Source organism: Gekko japonicus, unplaced genomic scaffold (assembly GCF_001447785.1).
Source record: "Gekko japonicus isolate JY-2015 unplaced genomic scaffold, Gekko_japonicus_V1.1 scaffold145, whole genome shotgun sequence".
Classification (NCBI taxonomy): Eukaryota; Metazoa; Chordata; class Lepidosauria; order Squamata; family Gekkonidae; genus Gekko; species Gekko japonicus.
Genome location: NW_015173678.1, coordinates 1,112,606 through 1,132,167, shown reverse-complemented (window position 1 = coordinate 1,132,167; position 19,562 = coordinate 1,112,606). Strand labels below are relative to the sequence as shown.

Genomic DNA, 19,562 nt, shown 5'->3' with positions numbered 1-19,562 from the left:
AAAATATCCAAGAGTTGATTTTAAACCTTGCCCCCACCCAAATGATTTACCCCCACAAAATAAAATTGGAAACAGTGCTCCAAGAAACCTGGAGCATCAACAGTCAGTGCTTGGCCTGGCTAATGTTAGGCTCTTTTCTGCCAAATGGAGCTAATGGACTGTTAAGCACATTGATCAAGGGTGTGGGTGAGGCTTTGGGTGCACCTTGCATTTTTCACATGCACTTCTAGGTTCTTTGCAGCAGATTTTCTTTACCGCTGAAACTTTCTGATGCTTAAAAAAATGCTGATGGAAGTCAATGTATTAACACTATTTTTGCATGAATCATGCTGGAGCTCATTATGGCTGTAGAGACCTTAACTTCCTCTCCTATTCATAATTAATGTCCACTTCAAACAGTCTCTCCTCCCTGCCCCTGCTTGGTCTTAAGCCTTACTGGTAGTTGTTTGTAGGGCCTCACAGAATGCATTTGTTTACTGAAATATTTATCCCCATGTTTGTCCCCATGAAAGGAGGCTCAAGGCTGTTAGGAGGGAGCCTGCTTTTAATTTTTAGAAGATTGTGCAGGGACTATGGCTAATGATTTATACGTAGTTTTGGAGATTGAGTCTTTGGTTTAAAGTTAGACCTTTTAATGTATAAATTATATAACTTTTAAGTTTTTAATTGACTGTTTTAAATATATTATTGTTAGACATCTGAGGTCCACAGTTGGGAAAAATGTGTTAAAACAGCCTGAATTTATTGTTTTTATAAATTTTTATTAGTTTTAACAATAACAATACATTTTTACCTTATAAATTAACAGAAAAACAACACAGCATAACAGAACAAAAAGAGAACTTTTATATATTAGATTGTTAAACCACTAAAGATTTTAACACCCAACTTTATCTAAAAAATTAACATTTTTGAATGTATAAAGGTGATACTATGACATCATTGTTAGCCAAGTACGTTATTATAGGAAACCACTGGTCTACCAAACATGATCGATATTCAGGGTTTTCAGCTTGTTTTATTCTATCTGTTAATTTATCTAACACAAAATATTCAGCTATTTTATTGAGCCAGGCTTTTATTGTTGGTTTCGAATGTTTCTTCCATTGACTTGCAATAATCATCCTAGCAGCAGAAAGCAAAATTGTAATTGCTTTTTAAGTAGCTAACAAAAGAAAAGGTCCAAAATCTAGTTTAATAATAACACCTCTGGCTTTAGCTGTAGCAGGACTCCCAAAATCTTTTTAATATATGATATAATTCTTTTCTAAAAATCCAAAAATCTTTTCCAAAAATCCTTGCAGCCCACATTTCTTCCAACACAATTGGAATTTTGATTTAGTTATCTGAATTTATTTATTTACCACTTTATTTACAGGCTACCTTTCTTGCAAAAATATAAAATGAATAAAAATTCTAGTACAAGATGCAACCTGCTGCTCTTTATGTTGATGATGGGATATACTAGAAGTTTATGTTGATGATGGGATATACTAGAGGTTTTCCTTGCTTCTTGCTGGAATTAAAATTGTTACACCTCTACACACCATATTTGTAGACCAACAGACATTTAACAGGGGCTTCTAGAAGTCTACTCCCCCAAAGGATATTTTATTCACATATACAAAGGAATAATCAGTTGGCAAAGTACTTTAAGGCTGCAGTCACACACTAAATAATTCACTTTTTTTTATAGTTAACTCTCCTAAAAAGGAGAGAATTTTATTGCTTTATATTTTTCAGAAAAAAAGGAGGGTATATAGCGGGATTAAGAAAAGTGGTGAGTGGTATCTTTGTTAGTAAATTAATCTTTTATTAGTAACAATAAGTTCTTCAGCTTCTTCTGTGTTTGACTGATCGTCTTTCATCTTAACCTGCAAAAAACAAAATTTTTAGTAATGTTAATAGTGTCCTTTTGGGTTAGTACAGTCCTTTAATGCGCTCTCTGAACAAATCTTCAAATCTTGGGTTTTCTTCCTTTTACATCCCTCAGGTTATAAGATGGACCTTTAGCTGCTCCTTCTTCTTCCGGTTTCATGTCCTCCCTCTCCAAACTGCTGTCTTCTTCTCCGCTCAATACTTCCCATTTTGCGAGTTCTGCCTCTTCCTCTGAACTGGCATGCCTCTTCAAAAAGTCTTGACCTTTGAAAATGGAGTCAATCTTCTCTCTTTTCTCTTCAAATTTGAAAATAAGTCCTTCTGGAATCAACCGTCTGTAATTGATTTGATGGTTTCTCAAGAATATGGTCAGTCCTTTATAGGCTTTCCGCTTCATTCAAATTTCAAATGGAACATCTTTCAAAATTCTTATAGTTTGCACTCCAATCATCAAAGGCGTAGCCGATGTCGTTCTCAAAATTCGATCTCTGGTACGCTGCTTGGTAAACTTGACTACCACTTCTGCTGGCAGGTTATTCTTCTTTGTAAAGTTGGAGTAGGCTCTGTAAGCCAAATCCATCTCTTCACTTAATTTATCCGCTTCCCTGCCGGTCAGTGGTGCCAAAGCACTCGCCAGTATACTCCTGAGATCTTCTTTTTCCGCCTCTTTTATGCCTTGAAATCGAAGAGTTAAATTAGATTTTTCCATTTGTAACATCAATAATTTATTATCTTTTCTTTCTTGATGTTTTTCTATTTTGCTGACCTTCTTCTTGATTTTTTGTGTATCTTCTGTTGATACCAGACACTTCTGTGCAATTTCCTCCATCTTCTTGGCTGTATCAGTCAATTGTTTCTGCTGGTTACTAAGGGCACTTTCCATGCTTAGCAACGTTTGGTTAATTTTCTGCATTTGGCCCAGCAGAGGGCGAAGCATCTCGCTTTCTTTTTGAGTGACAGCCTGCTCTTCAGGGCGGGCACTAGAACTGGAAGTGCCTGTTGCCTTCTTCATCTGCTTGTCCGGGACTCACTTTTGCCCCGACATCTTTGTTTTTTGTTTACTTTTCAAAAGTTCGTGCCGCGCAGCTTGGGAAACAATCCCTTCAGTTCACTTTTACAAATCTCCCAAAAGGTAACTTTTGTTTTTCAATTTCTCCCTCTCCCCCTCTTCTCTTAGATAAATCAGTCTCTTTCTGTGGGGGGGAGTGATCCGCCCTCCAACCAAGCGCTTATTCAAACGGGGGGGGGGGCGCTTAAAATGTTTCTTTCTTGATCGTCAACTCACAGTTTGTAGCTGGACGTCTTCTCTCTTTTACAGTTCATCGCTTTACCACTCCGATGGTCCGGTGGCGTTGCTAAGTCCCCATTCGGGGCACATCACGGTGGGGCCGTTGGGGCTTGGGGAAAGCCTCAATTTTTCGACCTTCTGGTCGGTAAAGAGGCTACTCCCTGGTGCGCCCCCTGGTTTGGAGCCTTTACCTAAGGCTCCTTAGGGTCTCCACTTGTGTGGATACCCCCCCAAACCGTGTGTGGGCTGGTCGCCTCTGGGAGCTCCTGAGAGAGCGACCGCCATTCGCACCGCCATGGCCGGAGGTCCCTAAATAATTCACTTTCAATCCACTTTCAATGCACTTTCCAACTGGATTTTTACTGTGTGAACTGGCAAAATCCAATTCAAAAGTGCACTGAAAGTGGAAAGTGGATTATTTAGTGTGTGTGATCACAGCGTAATTGAAGTAAAACAAAACACAAACATACACACACAAACTGGGCTTTACATTTTGATATTTCATTATATTTATAAAATTAGGCTGCATTCATTTCTCCAAATATTTACTCAAAATTACTCAAAATTATATTCAAGGTGCCTTCTTTCAATAGTGCACTGCAAACTGTCATCCTACCCAACTCCAGCCCCACTGCACAAACTCACTATAAGTCTAATACGAGAATGCTGGAAATAACTGTAATGAACTGTTGCATGAATGCAGAACATGTGAGCAGTGGAACAAGTATGCCTGTTGCCATGTAGTTCTCTTCTGCAGACCACCAAACACAAACTGGTGCTATGACCAGCCACAAAGGATATCAAGCCTCCCAGATTAACTCACTACAAGGACTAAAACATGCCCTACACCGAAAGCAGGAACCAGCAGTAGGCACAACACTAAGCTCTGCTCACAAAAGAGAAAGAACCTCCTGCAATCCCCATGGATTGCAGGATCCAACCCATGATATTGATGATTTCATTCTGTCAAAAGACAAATAAAAGGCAAATATATAATTTTGGAGAAATCATTAACTGATGTTCATCAGAATTTGGTTGGCTATAAGAAATAACTTGTGGTAACATTCCCTCCATAATACTAAAGAGCTCCCAAGATAAAGTGTAAAAACAAAGGATACAATCTTGCTTCCAGTCTTTCCTCTTAGGGTTAATACAGAAATTATTTTTAATCTTTCAAATCACTGTTTTTCTGGAGGTCCCCATGTGTTTGTTGCCCTGCAAGGAGCTTATGACGCTCTTATGGACTTACAGACCATAACTAATAACTAGACTGTGCAATGAGTGTGCCAAGGGAATTAACTGTATGGTGACCACAAGCTGATGCCAACTGCCTGGACTGTGAACACGCGCCCAGATGAGGGAAGCCTCCCCCTGAGGCGATGTGCCAGACCAAGGATGGATCCATGGGTTACCTTCCACTCTTCACCTGCAATGGAGCAGGGATGAGCCAAGCACCCTGGCCACAGACAGCACACAGAAGCCAGTAAAAGCCTGCTGCAGAGGAACGCCATGCCATGCAAAGGGAAGCCTGAACTTCTCCATAGAGACTTCATGAGCAGAAATCCCTGTTAGCACACAGGCACATCCCCCTCACCTTCGCCAGATACTGTACAAAGGCTGCGCAGTATGACAAAGGAACTCTTGAATAAAGAGATTAACCAGCTGACACATCGTACCTGGCAAACCAATCACCCAGAGAGATCATTGGGCCATCAACACTAATGACCCTGGCTGCTGCTGCTAATGTCTTCTAATCTAACAGGTATCACTGTTAGTAATAAAAGAATCAATATTGCCCCAAAATTAAGCCCCACCATCCTCCTGCAACTAGTTTTTCCGCAAGCAACTTCCTGGAGACTAGGGACATGACAGGGGAAGTGGCCAGTAAAGCCCACCCTCAAGTCCAAACAGTGTATAAAAAGAGCAGGACCTGCCATGCTCTCTCTCTCTTTTCTCTACTCCTGACCCTACCCTATCTTGCTGACTCTCGGCGTAGCACTGGCCAGAGTCTTTCCACGTGTTCTGCTGGTTCAGAATACAACCCCATTTATCCCTTATAGTCTTCCCTATTTTTCCGCTGTAAGGATCGTTTCATCACATTAGGACAGGTACATATCACCCAACCAACGATTTACCTGCTCATGCGAATGTCTCTGTACCACTTCTATCTAATTTTCCTAGATCTGTATTGCTGAGTGTGTGATTGTGTTTGTATAAGTGTGTGCATTTCCCAGTAAAGAAACCGTTTCACTAAAGATTTGGTCTCTGTGTTTATTTTCTGGCTTACTGGAAAGGGCAGGATTCCTGTATACATAGGTTATTGCTCCCTATTTGCCAATTGCTATTTTAATATCATAATTCCCCATCTTTATTAATAAATCAAGGCAATTCCTGTGCTTGGACAGCCACTTTAGGCCACAATGTTTAGGTTGAAATAATAACTCTGTGGGCCTTGCTCCCAAATTCAATTGTTTCCTTCTCATCCTTGAACACTGTGACAACCTGAAATGTAGCAGGATACTACAAAATGAGATCTTCTGAGGGCGTATATGGAAAGAAACCACACAGCCTGTACCTGATAGCTAGAGAATTTTTTAGTCTTCCTCTCTTCAGGAAATTCTTTCCTCTTGATTTTTTTGCAGTGAATCTACTGCACATGCAGAGGATTCTGCAGAGTGTTCCAGGGCCTTGGCCAGTGAGGAAGAGCAACTCTTTCCCCAGCACTGTAGGCCTTATTCACATTGGGAACCACAACAGCTCTTTTTGGGATAAACAAACATGTTGGGAGAGCCAATCATTGGACTTCAGTGCAACATTTAGTCAGAACCTTTCTCCTCATCATTCAGGTTTGCTGGAAACAAGAAGCAGTGGAAAGGAACCTGTGCAAAAACCCCTCCTAGCAGAGCAGCACTGAACACCACATGCAGCTCTACGTGGATGTTTGCCCTAGAAATAATTTCAGACACATCAGATCGCTTTGCCTGTGATGAATATGAGCTGGTGCTTCCTACAGTTCAGTCTGGGAACCCTCTGCAAATAACAGAGGTACCAAGTGAGAAAAGGAGATTCCCATGGAGTGCACCCATTGTGCCTTTTCCTGACCAGGGAGAAGGCAGAGAAAGAGAGAGAAGCTTGCTGGTGAAAGAAATCTGCTGATAATTTCATAAAACATGCTGTGCTTACAGAAGAAACCACTGCATTTTATGCCACAGACATTCATGGTTCCCAAGATGTATTGCAAATTGATATGAAGAAGAAAGGGACAGTTATTGCAACACTTCTACTCCCTAGAACACAACACAGGAACCTAGCGAGAGATCTAAATTCTTGACAAACCGCAGTTTGCAGGAAAGTATAGCTAAATTTTTGAACCTAAACTGTGTGCAGAGATTTTTGTAGACACTCTTCTTAATATATGCTTTCATCACCTTACCTTCTGTAACTTTTCCTGTCTGTTCAGCACTTCCACCAGGCATGATTTGAGCAATGTAAGCACCAATTTCGCCATTGGCTCCGGGAATCTCTTTCCCACCTATAACTCGGATCCCCAGCCCATTGCCTGCATTCAGGAAAGGAGGAAAACAAAAGCCAAGATTTAGCCATCTATTGCATTTATAAGTAATTTTCTAGTAAAATCAGCACATAAAATACAGGTACCAACTATTTAAATAGTACACTAAAATAATAAGAACTATGCTTAATTTTACAGAACTATTATAATTATTTCTAAGCTTTTGCTGAACCCAAGGCAGGTAACAATAGTCCACTATATATCAAAGCATTACAACAATAATAAAAATAACAGAATAACCAATGACAAACTGACAAATCTTCAACACAAAAAATTATAGAGCCAGCAAATGCCCTTACCCTGGAAAATCAGAGCAATAAACCTACTACTGATCCCAGTACAGTCCCAACCGGATGACCCCCTACTCAGTTGTGTTCTACAGCCTCTCCTGAAGGCAGGCAAAATAGAAGCCTGCCTCACCTATTCAGGAAGACTATGCCAAATTAAGGGAATGGCCACCAAGGAAGTCTACATTTGGCCTGTAGTGGAGTACACCCAAGCCCAAGAAAAGGAAGTCAGGGAGGTGCTGTTGTTTGGCACAGGTCCCCTACTTGTTATAAGTTATTAGTTGGGGTCAGAATAAGTCACATTCAAACAATAAACATACCCTTGAAAATACAAGCATCGCCTCCAGCAAGGCAGGGCAATAAGCTTCTTGTTTTACTGTCTGTGTCACTGTCCTTTGGGGAGAGAACTGAAAGGTTGCCCACAAGTGCAAGATAAGGAAGACATTGGACTCAGGGCCCTGGTCCTAATTTTGCTGCCAAGCTAGATCAAAGTCATCAGAGAAAGGTAACCAGCAATCCACAAGAACAGAAAGCCTGTCTCACCCATCCCACAGTGAGCTGCTATTGTTTCCCCCGGGGTATATGAGTCTCTTGGAACATGACAATGTAAGAATGTTGTCTTTTAAGGTTACATAGTATTTGGGCTTCCAGTACCTTTGACACTGTGTTATATGATTGTTAGGTATAACTCAGAAATAGGAGCTCTCTAGCAAATGGATCTGTAAACACCAATAAGTGGAAATATACCCCTCCAGCCCCATTTAGGAAAATTCCAAGCTCTGTCTGATGCCTCTGAATCTTGGGGAGAGGTGAGAGAGAGAAGAGGGAGGAAGGGGGGGGGGAAGTGTCAGGAAACAGAAAGGAAAAAATAGAGCACTAAAGAGAAAGAAATGAAGATCGTCATAAGAGTTAGAGCGAATGCACCCAGTCATTGCTGAGGCTACAGTGCCCATCACCACACACAAACCAATATCATGGAATAGAGGAAGAAAACACTAAAAGAAAAGTTAGCAGATCAACAGCATACAACTCGACTAATTGTAACAGCTTCCACACTGTCGTAGAAGGGAGCCAGATAGAGCGGTGGCGCAGGCGGTAAATGATGCCTGCACGTACATCTGGCCAAACAGCTTCGGCTGTTCGAGCCCCACCGCGGCCGGGGTGAGCGCCCGGCCCTATGTCCCAGCTCCCGCCCACCCAGCGGTTCAAAAGCCCGTCAAAGGGCAATTAGACTAATGGGTACCTGCTACTAGAGCGGGGGGGCACCCGTCCCTGTGTTGCAGCAGTGAGTGGCGAGCGGCGAAGCGAAGCAGTGGTGACGGCGGCGGCGGAGAAAAATGGTGGCTGGCAAGGCAAGGAGCGAGCGAGCCAAGAAGGCCATACCAACTGGCACGGAGGCGGAGCAACGCAGCAGGCCAAAGCATTATCGGGACAGAGGCCACAGCGGAGCATCCGCAGAAGTGCGAGTGGCCCTGGCCCAGAAATGGAACCGCTACAGCTGGAAGAAGGGAACTCCAAAGACCAGCACCAGAAAGGACGCTGCCGACTACCACCCGCAAGAACAAGACAACAACCGAAGATCTGCCGCAAAAAGGGTGCCTGGTAGGGTAATCACCACCCCTGTATGTCTGTGGCCCTAGGTTAGATTCTGTAAATGTGATTAGCACTCTCTGTAAGCCACCTAGAGACCCTTAGGGGTTAGGGCGGGATAGCAAATCGAATTAATAAATAAATAAAAATAAATAAATAAATAAAAATAGAAGGAATAAACAGGGAAGTGTTACAAGATAAAATAAAAATTGGAGTGCAATGGAGTATCTATATTGAGGAAATGTACCTAATTTAGTCCCTGTGCAAACAGAGAAAAGAAATATGGTAATGTAATCACTGGCAAACCATGCATCAGTCATAGGAATTCCTTGAGGGATCTCCTGCAGACTGGTTGCCGTGGAAGTTTTCTACATTATAGAAGCCACAAGGCTGGTGAGAAGTCTTGCACAGTGCAGGAAACCCATTAACTCAGTTCTGGTGCCGACAATCTCATTTCTGCAGACCTTCACAGCTGCTAAAGTTTGTAAAAGTAGTTGTAAGTATTCCGACCCCCTGTCCCTCAGGAGGGGTCATTTCAACCAGCAATGGACCCCATAGGGCTACCCCAGGAGTCCATATACCAGGCAATTTGACATAAGAGGGCACAAAGATAGACACCAGGACTGGCAGGCCCCATAATCATGCCTAGGAAGTGACCCTGGAAAGCACATCTGACTTTGCTCTCACAGCTGTGACTCCCCCCGCCAACATCTGCATACTCTGGACAATGCCCCAGAGTTACTTCTTTCAATCTCAGTTGCTAAACCTATCAATTGGATCTCATCTTTCCTCCTCACATCTCCTTCATAATAGAAAACCCTGACTCCTACTACTTTCCTACACCCTAAACCCAGGTGGCAGTATTGTGTCCATTTTCATTAGTTTAAATTAGCAATCCATTAGTCCTTCAACTACCGGAGAAGTAATCAGGAACCCAACCTAAATTGTACTTTGCATCTAGAAGAGAATCTCCAGTCCCTTTTGTCTACTCTTGGGAACTCTATAAAAAGTCCCCAAACTACATTGTTTCATCCCTGATTTATATCATCAGTTCTTTGTTCTGAGGGACCCCACATATTAGCAAGCCTTTTGGACATGTCTTTGAGTATAACTAGCTCAACAAAGCCCCAGTCTCTGTGTGTCTGCCCTGGGCTCCTACTGGCAGGTCACCCCCACATTTGTTTCAGTTATTTTCCATCTTTTCAGTCCATGGACTCCTAATCTCCTGAGTAGGTAAAGTATATGTCCCCTCCTATTATTCCTGCTCACCTCTGTACTTCCATTACTTGTGTATATGATTTAACATGTGTTTTATTTCTGTATGTGTACACTTCATTGGGATTTTCTTCTGTTTAATAAAAACAACCCCTTTGGTTAAGCAACTGTCTGGTTATTGAGAATTCTCTTAAAAGGAAAAGCTCTGTAAACACAGGTTGAAAGATCCTTGCTAATACCCCACCTCTCGCTGAGACCTGCCATTTAGCTAATTTCCCCCCGGAAAGTGAAGGCAGTGATTCAGCTTCTTAAATCTACACTGGTAGGGGTAACATAGCATCAACTGACCAATTTCTTTAGCTCAGAAGATCTTTTAATGGCAAAGTTCTGCAAGCAGAAAATAATAGCCCTGGGGTGGGCTGCTATATTCCAGATCTGACCTAGAATCTGCGTGCCCCTTCAATAGTAAGGTCATTGTCCTCAGGTAAAGACAAGGACCAATTTCACACAAGAGCTGTGCCACGGTCGCACCTCCCTTTGTCCTGCTTCTATTGGTAAATTTTCCACTTGAAGCCACGTGGCCGTGTTTTGACCTGCGGCTTCGCCCGATTTTCGCTGTGGTTTCATGATCCTGTTTTTTGAGGATCACTTTCTTCTCTTGTTGATGGGTTATGCTGAGGAAGAGGGTGGGGGAGGGTAGGTGATTGGATTATATTGCTGTTATATTTACTATCCTATGTGGAAAAACTTTCTTCTCTCTGAAGAAAAAGTGTGCTTATACCGGGAATAAAATGTTGCTGGTCTTCTGAAAAGTCCCATGAGACACCATATTTTCCCCACTCTCTATCTCCCTCCCCCTCCCTCCCCAGAGGAGGATAGGGTTGCCAAGTCCATCTTTCACCCCAGCGGGGGACTTTGAAGGCGTTCCTGGAGGGGGCGGGGCATCCCCGATGTGATGACGTCATGTTGGGGACATCCGCCCCCCCCACCCGCCCGTGTGCTGGATCTCCAGAAACGGCAGTTCCCTGCACTTAAAGGAGCCGGTGTTTCCCTTTTAAATGCAGGAGCTGGTGTTTCCCCTTTAAGAGCAGCCGCGTTTCCCTTTTAAGAGCATGAAGCTGGCATTTCCCTGCAAGCTTGCGGAGATCGGGCTTGGGAGGAAACACAGGTTCCACACACTTAAAGGAAGAGAGATGGGTGGCTGTGGGTGTTGGGGGCAGGGCTTCCCCCGCCGGCCATCTGGCCGGCAGCGGGTAGAACCCCCCCCAAAATGGGGGACCCCTGGCAAACCAGGGGGTTTGGCAACCCAACCGAGCATGCGCATTCGTAGTGTACACAAAAAAGAAAACCAGTTCGCCGCGCCGCGCGCTTCTTCGTTGCACGCAGGCGTGTGTTGTGATCGACGCCTCTCCGAAACCACGGAAGCTCCACGGTACCTCCACAGGAGGTTTGATCGCTTTACTGCGTGTTAGTTTGCCCCGGGGCAAATAGCCACGCTTCCCCCCCGCAGTTTCCTGCCCGTGTGACCGGGGCCTAAAAGTGGAAAACCAATCCTCAATGTAAATGTGAATAGATGGAGCACTGACTGGGGACGGGGGGGGGGAGAGAAAACGTGAGTATGAAAGGAATGCACCAAAAGCGCGATCATCAGAACCACCACGATACTGACAAAACCTGAAGGGGGGGGTAATACCAGGAGAGGCAGTCCTTTTTTGCCCCCCCAACCCCCGAAGGGATATTTTTTATTGCATTTTCTATAAACTACAAAGAAATAAGGGAGGGTATCTACAAACTACAGGTGAAAGGAAAGAAAAACCTCTAAAAATTCAAGAGGTGGTGGCCATTACAAAGCATATAAAAATTTGCTAAATTATTAGAGATTATTAGTTACATTGAGTGTGATCAATATATGTATGCTTATGTTATCAAAACCAGTAAAAATAACTGTTCAAGAAATACCACAAAAGAACCACTAATAATAATCCACAAGGCTAACTTCAGAGTCATTCAGCACCTCATTTCCCCCCCTTCTATTCCTCAATTGATAGTCTCATTTGGGGGCGGCTGCCCACATTGTGAATCGGAATCTTCTTCAGAAGTTGTAGCATCAGAGTCCTTGTCGCTTCCTTTGTCACTGTCGTCGCCTTCTTTGTCGTCCTCTCCTGTAGAATCAAGTTGCTGCTTCAGAAACTCCTGAGCTTTAATAGCAGTGTCAATTCTTTCTTTCTTGTCGTTTATCTTAAAAAGGATGACCTCGGGTACCAACCATCTGGAGGGGATGTTGTTTGTTTGCAAAAACCTTGCCAAGTCTTTAAATTTCTTTCTCTTCTTCCTAATTTCAAATAGAATATCTTTCAAAACCCTTATTTCCTTGCCCTCAATTTTTAGGGACGTTCCTGATGTTGCTTTCAGGATTTGATCCTTCACATGCCTTTTTGAGAATCTGACAACTATTTCCCCTGGCAGATTTTTCTTCTTTATATATTCTGAATATGATCTATAGACCACATACATCTCGTTTTGAATATAATCTGCTTTTAAATCTGCAATCGGGGTCAAAGCATCACTCAGAATTTGTTTCAGATTCTCCCCCTTAGTTTCAGGGTGCCCCTGAAATCTCAGGACAAAGTTTGCTTTTTCCATTTGTAGTTGCAAGAGCTGTGATTCATCAGATGTTCTCTTCTTCTCCAACCGCTGCACACGTTTTTTAACCTTTTTAGTCTTGGCATCCACCTCCTTCACCGTCTCGGCTGTCTGCTCAGTCTTTTTACTAATTTCGCTTAGCTGGAGCTGCTGGGCTGCAAAGTTCTGATTTAAAGTTGTCAATTGCTGGTTTATGTTTGTCATTCGTTCCAGCAGAGGCCGCAAAGAGTCTGCTAACATCTTTGAAATGTCTATGGAAGTTTCTGGTTGGCTGACCAGCTCAGCTGGACTCAACTTCCTGAAGAAAGCTTAGGTTTCGCTTGCTTATCCTTCTCAGGTTTTTTGCCCGCCATCTTTGGGGATGTTTATCTTTAACAGTAGTTTGCCAAAAGTCTCTAAAGTTCACACTAATGCTTATAAATCTCTTGTGAAGTTCTTAAAACAGCTCCGTTTTGCTTTTATGGCTGCCTCCCCCCTTTGGAGATGGCTCTGTCTTTTCTTTGTGTTTGGGAAGTTACCTCCCCCACTCACTTTTTATTGCAGGGGGGAGGCTTTCTGCCTTTATCCTGGTGTTTTCGCTTTCACAGACTCACAGTTCATGTCAGCTCGAAGACCTCGCCAAAGGTACGTGTTGCTCGCTCAGCCTCCACACACTTGTCCTGGTCAGTAGCTCGAGATCCATAGTGGATGCACAGCGGCAGGACCATCGAGGCAGAAGGGTGCCTCAATTCTCTGGCAGCGTGCCAGAGGAGAGGCAACCCTTTAGTGCCCCATAGCTGGGGGCCCAACGCAAGGGCCCCAGGGTGTGTGTGCACGATCACACCCCCTCCCAACCACTGGCGTGCAGATCGCATCCCTGGGAGCTCTCCAGGAATGCATCTGCTGTTGAGACGCCAAAAACCAGAAGAGGCAGTCCTGAAAGTATGTGGGTCCCAAACTGTTTAGGGCTTTAAAGGTTAACACCAAAACCTTGAACCTGATCCAGTACTCCACCTGGAGTCAGTGCAACTCAACGCAGCACAGGTTGAATGTGTGCCATTTGTGGGGTCCCGGTAAGGACCCGTGCCATTGCATTCTAAACCAGCTGGAGCTTCTGGGTCACTCTCAAGTGTAGCCCTATGTACAGCAAGTCCCAGTAGTCTAATCTGGAAGTGACTGTTGCATGGATTATTGTGGCCAGGTCAGGGTGAGACAGGTAGGGAGCCAGTTGCCTGACTTGGCGTAGCTGAAAAAAATGCCAGTCTGGGACCATTTGTGATATGGGCCTCCAATGATAGGGAAGCAACCAGAATCACACCCAGGATCTTGAAAGTTGGTGCTGGTGTTATGTGCATCCCGTCAAGAGCCGAGAGTCAGCATCCCAAACCTGAGTCCCCCATACCCAACCACAAAACCTCTGTTTTAGCAGAATTCAGTCTCAGCTGGCTCTGTTTCAACCATCCCATCATGGCCTCCAGCCCCTAAGTCAAATTTGCAGGGGCAGCATCTGGCCGGCTGCCCATCAACAGATATAGCTGGGTGTCATCAATATACTGGTGACACCCCAGCCTGAAACTCTGCACCAATGGGCCGGGGAGTGCATGTAGATATAGTCATAGAATCATAGAGTTGGAAGGGGCCATACAGGCCATCTAGTCCAACCCCCCGCTCAATGCAGGATCATCCTAGAGCATCCCTGACAAACAACACCGGATAGAGGATTGCCCCCTGAGGAACCCCACATACTAGTGGGTGCCTACTTGACACCCTCTCTCCCAGCACCCCCTTCTTTCCCCAACCTTGGAGAAATGAAGTAAGCCACTTCAAGACTACCCCACGAACTCCTATGTCAGTGAGGCAGTTGATCAGAAGATCGCGATCAACCGTGTCATAGGCTGTTGTAAGATCAAGCAATAACAGCAACACTGACCCGCCTTGATCCAACTGTTTGCAGAGATCATCTGTGAGGGTGACCAAGGCCATTTCTGTCTCATGGCTGGGGCAGAAACTGGTCTGGAATGTGTCCAGTGCTAAAGTGTCACTCAGGAAATTCCTGAGCTGTTCTGCCACCGCTGCTCAATTACCTGCAAAATGTGGAGTCATCCAGTGAACTTCCATGGGAGAGTGAGGATTTGAATCTGGGTCTCCAGATCCTAGTCTGACACTCTACCCATTACACCACACTGGCTCTCAACATTAAGACACAACACCTGGCGTAGCATTTTTATCAGTCTACACAACCGAGACAAATGTCTTTATCTGCTTTTAGCTCTGTCACACAACAGAGACTTTAATACTCAATGCCTCCACCTACTCTCCTGCTGCTTTTGTATACCTGGAATTGCTGCCCAGAAAACTGGCATGGTATCACCTCTGTCTCCTTCAAAGGGCCCATTGATTCACTACATGGAAGTTTCTGACAGCCCCTCAGTCCTAACAGAAACCATTCCTCCGGTCACAATCCAGAGACAAAGTTAGGAATACTTAAAGGCACTGATCTTACCTGGCCAGAGCATGCGCACATGGGAAATGCTAATGGGGGCTGGGGTGGGGGCTATTTGCAGGGAGCCATTTAATTCTTCTCCTGCCCACTGACATGTGTGGGGGCCACCAGCAATCCTAGGAAATGTAGTTTTGGTGCTTCTGATAAGGACCTACTTTCAGTTATTTGCATATGATGCCTCTTGCTTCATCACACAGACGAGGACAGCTGGTTCCCAAGGAACCTAATTGCCCCTTGAGTCTTGGGTCACATTCACACGGGCAATTTGATCTGTTGCCCTTGCTGTTCCCTTATGGATTTAAAGTGCACGATCAGACAGCAACATCTGTCTGTCATGCCCCAGTCCTCTGAGTTCCATTCCCCCCTCCCCTTGCCCCTTGTTTCTTTGATACCTGAGAAAGTCCGGTCCTGTTGGTCTGAGCTGCTTCCATAATGGATTTTCTGTTGTCTAGTCACTCAGTTGTGCACCCAAGCTGTCTCACCGATCTCTTGTTTTCTAGCCGCCATCCCCCCCCCCCAGTTAACGAGTATCGCATGACTGTATATACGCATCTCTCCCTCCAGGGGTGCTGCTCAAAACCTTGTTTGCTTTTGAAAAACTCTCAAAGAAAGACACTCCTGTTCTGCAGCTTTTGAATATTGTTTGTGGAAGGGGTAAATTGGAAAGATTAGAGGGAGGACAGCAGTGAACTCCATATCCCAGCAGTCTCTTCACTGCTTGTGCGTTAGCTCTGTGGACATAACTTTAAAAAGAAAATGGCCAACAGCCCCATGAACTCCATATCCCAGCAGGCTCATGAGTGCTTGTGGGCATGCTCAAAGGACACACTTTTGAAAAAATGGCTGACAGGCTGATTCCCTGCTTGCTGCCGTCTGTTCATGCAAGGAGAGGTAAAAGCACATTTCTTCAACGGTCTTCTCCGTGTAGCCCTGTTCTTAACCAAGTGTTGGGGCGTCTAATAAATATCAATGGCTTTGAGTCTAAGCCTTGCTCCTGATGTGCCCTTTTCTGTAGCAGAGGCAGTCCTTGGCTATGGAGCACATTCCTCTGGTACTAGGAAGCTCCATACATGCATGACCAACATCTTTCAGTGAGCACTGAAAAGCCATTGCACCATGGACAAAGCAGGATGCAAAGAGAAACAAGTCAATATTTTCTGACCTAATTAAATAGCATCACCCTTACAACAATGCTGACTGCCCTCTCAGACAGTCTTGGCACACCACATAAGAAATCATCTAATAATACCAGATGCTGCTGCTGTTTGCTGTACCTGAAACTGAGTGATCCTTTGGGTCCCTCAGAAGTTTCAGTCTTGCGTGGGGAAAGATGTATTGGATTGGCTTCCCATTTATCTAGGGGATATAAAACATGAATGCTGATTAAAGATAAAACTTTGTTTTTAATCACGATTTACGAGTAAAACAATAGTTGTGAGGCATGTTATGTTTGGAAGCTCTCTCTCACCACTGTCACCCCAGTAACATCAGTTTCAAATCATGGTGAAGACTGCTTTTAACATGACCCACAGCAATGTGAGTACTCTTGTGCTATAGCTGCTTCAGCACTAGTAATATCCAACACAACCTGGTTATGTGAGTGGGTCTAAGGACACTCAAGGATTGTGCTCAGGTAATAATGGCATACAGTTAACACACAGCAGGGGGCAGGAGTGTGCATGTTTATGTGGGGGGGGGGAAGTACACACAATGTAATATGTGATGCTGTACGTATTTGCATGTTTTCAGAATATGTGCACGGAATTTTGTATGCGTGTATTTATTTCTGTTCTGAAAACATATATGCCATCTCTCCAGAAACCTACTTGACACAGCTCATTGAGTAAAAACAAATGTTAAAATAATAAAAACAACAACATAAGAATAATCAATAATAAAACAAGCTAAGGGCATAAAAACCATTTTACAGCCTGCAGTGATATTCATAAAACAGTCCTTAGGAACATAGGTGCCTCAGACTATTACCCCAAAGAGACTTTGGAATATTTCACTGCAACTGTAGAATATCGCACTAAAGCATATAATAAGAGTTTTATGAAGTGATATGATCTTCACTATCATACTCTATGATGAATGAAACTTAGAAGACATCTTATTGTTCCACGAGGTCCTGTTCAGATGAAGCCAGTCAAAACGAACTTGTATTCCGGAAAACTTTGTCAACCTGCCCTTTTTTGGACCTCCCTTCCTTCTTCTTTGTATCATTGTCATTTATACATGGTTTGATATCAGCACTGTAAAACTTTTTCCCCATGTTTTTTGAGCATTGATTCTGTATAGCGCTTGCATACAGCTTGCTTTTTCTTTTGCATTTGAACCTTCAGGTGGGGTCTATCTCCAGGAATCACAACAGGTTTCAAAGCTACATAGATCAGTTCCCCTTAGTGTTGCTAGCTTCAAGTTGGGAAATTCCTGAAGATTTTGGGTGGAGGCTTGGGAGGACAAGGTCTGGGGAGGGCAGATACCTCTGCAGGGTATAATGCCATAGAGTCCACCATCCAAAGCAGCCATTTTATCCAGAGCAACTGATATCTGTCAGTTGGAGAACAGTTGTAATTCTGGGTGATCTCCAGCTCCTGGAGGTTGGTAACCCTAGCTTCCCATGGAGGAAATGGCTGCTTTGGAGGGTGGAGTCTATGGTATTATACTCCTTTGAGGTATCTCCCCTCTTCAAACCCCACCCTCCCCAGGCTCCACCACCCCAAATCTCTAGGAATTTCTTAAACTGGAGTTGACAACCATATCTCTTTCTTACCCTACAGCCAACCTATATTTATGTGTCCCTCTGTCTTAGACTGCCCCACCCAGCAGCCTCTACCTAGGAAAACCATGACCCACTTGTGAGTGTCAGCCACTGGGCGAGGCCCACTTGTATGGCAGGGAATCCTCAATGGCTTGTATTCCCCTCTCCACACTATTCCTCTTTCCCAGGCCCACCTGCATGATAGGGAACCCTCAAGGACTTGTGGGGGGTATCACTTTCCCCTGTATCCCCCTCACTGCACAATTTCAACTTTCCCTCCCCATGGAAACCCCATATCTTCTCCCCTTTACCTGCCTTATACTCTCCTTCTCAGCCATTCACCAACCTATCTTTTGTCCCCCATTTTCAGTTATATTTATTATTTATTTACTTCATTTATACTCCACTTTTTTCCACAGTGGGGACCAAAGCAGCTTACAGTATTCTCTTATTCTCCTTTTTATCTACACAACAACCCTGTGAGGTAAGTTACACTGAAAGTATGTGACTGGTCCAAAATCACCCAGTGAGCTTCCAAAGATTCGAACCTGGGTCTCCCAGACCCTACTCTGAAGCTGAAATGGCTACACCACAATGGCTTTCATAGAGCGGCTGCTGTTGAGCAGTAGCAAGCAGCCAGACCTAGTTTGGTCATGAAGGTCAGATGGCATCAAGTTACTCAGAGGTTGCAGCCAGGCCTCAGGTTGCCAACATCCATATGGGGACTGGAGATCTCCCAGAATTACAAGTGAATTTCAGATGACAAAGATCTGTCCACCTGGAGAAAATGGCTGCTTTGGAGGGTGGACTTGATGGTATTATATTTGGCTGAGACCTCTCCCCTTCTCAAACCCTGTCCTCCTCACACTCCACCACAAAATCTCTAGGCATTTCCCATCCTGGAGCTGGTAAGCCTAGTCAAGCCTGGCCCCAATGAGTCCTTTCTCAAAGGCCATAATAGGCCTGGAAAAGACCCTGCCCTCTCCCCTTGCCTTTTTGTCACAGAAACCCAGCTTTGAATACTATAGTTGCCTAGCAACAGCCACTGAGAGAATCCATTGCTTAAAGCTTCAGACATTCCTTTTATCATTTTTAGGTTTTTTAAACCACTCAAAGTATTTTGTTTTTAGATTTGACATTTTTCTGCAGACCTGGGCCCCTTTTCAAGTTTGTAGAAAGATCTGTCTTGCCTGTTCACAGCTCCAGTCACTGGATTTAGAATGTAAGAGGATATTTGTAATACGTAAAGCCACCCGCCTATACTCAAGCAGAGTCAAGGACATTTTGGAATCAGCCCAAAAGAAAACTCAGCCCACCTCCTTGCACCTACTTTCACCCTCCTTAAAACCTGAAACCAGTTTAGATTTAAAAAATATATATATATCACACCCTCTTTCTTAATAGGTACCATCAATTTTAGGTATGGGTTAGGTAATTGTGAGTACAAATGTGTGTTAGGTACGACCATCTCATCCCAGTGAAATGTACTTAACTTTTTCACTAAGGGGTGGCTTTGTTCTTTCTCAAACACTTATTGAAATGCATGAATCCCTTCCCCTTATACTTCATACAGTTCTCCTTGAACACAAGAAATGTAACCCTTTAAATTAGAGGATTCTACCCCATACCACGCAATCATTCATGTCTACACAACTAATTTTAAAGAAGGCTACAGTGTTGGTCCTATTTATTCACAACTGTGTACATCAAAGAAATTTAAATGGTGTTTGCCCCAGTTTGCAGTATTTCCATTACTCACCTGCAGGAGAAATCTTGGTAATAAATAAACATACAAATGCAGGATTTAGAATAACCAGAGATAAAACGTATGTTTTATGGCCCCA

At 43.9% G+C, this 19,562-nt stretch overlaps 1 protein-coding gene across 1 annotated transcript in view; it reads right to left on the bottom strand.

Annotated features, from left to right (window-relative positions):
- The window catches only part of PCLO (piccolo presynaptic cytomatrix protein), a 271,526-nt gene that overhangs the window by 76,660 nt on the left and 175,304 nt on the right, over positions 1-19,562 (bottom strand). The window contains 2 exon segments of the mRNA XM_015422970.1: positions 6,600-6,725; positions 16,229-16,310. Coding sequence (XP_015278456.1) covers positions 6,600-6,725; positions 16,229-16,310 — 208 coding nt within the window.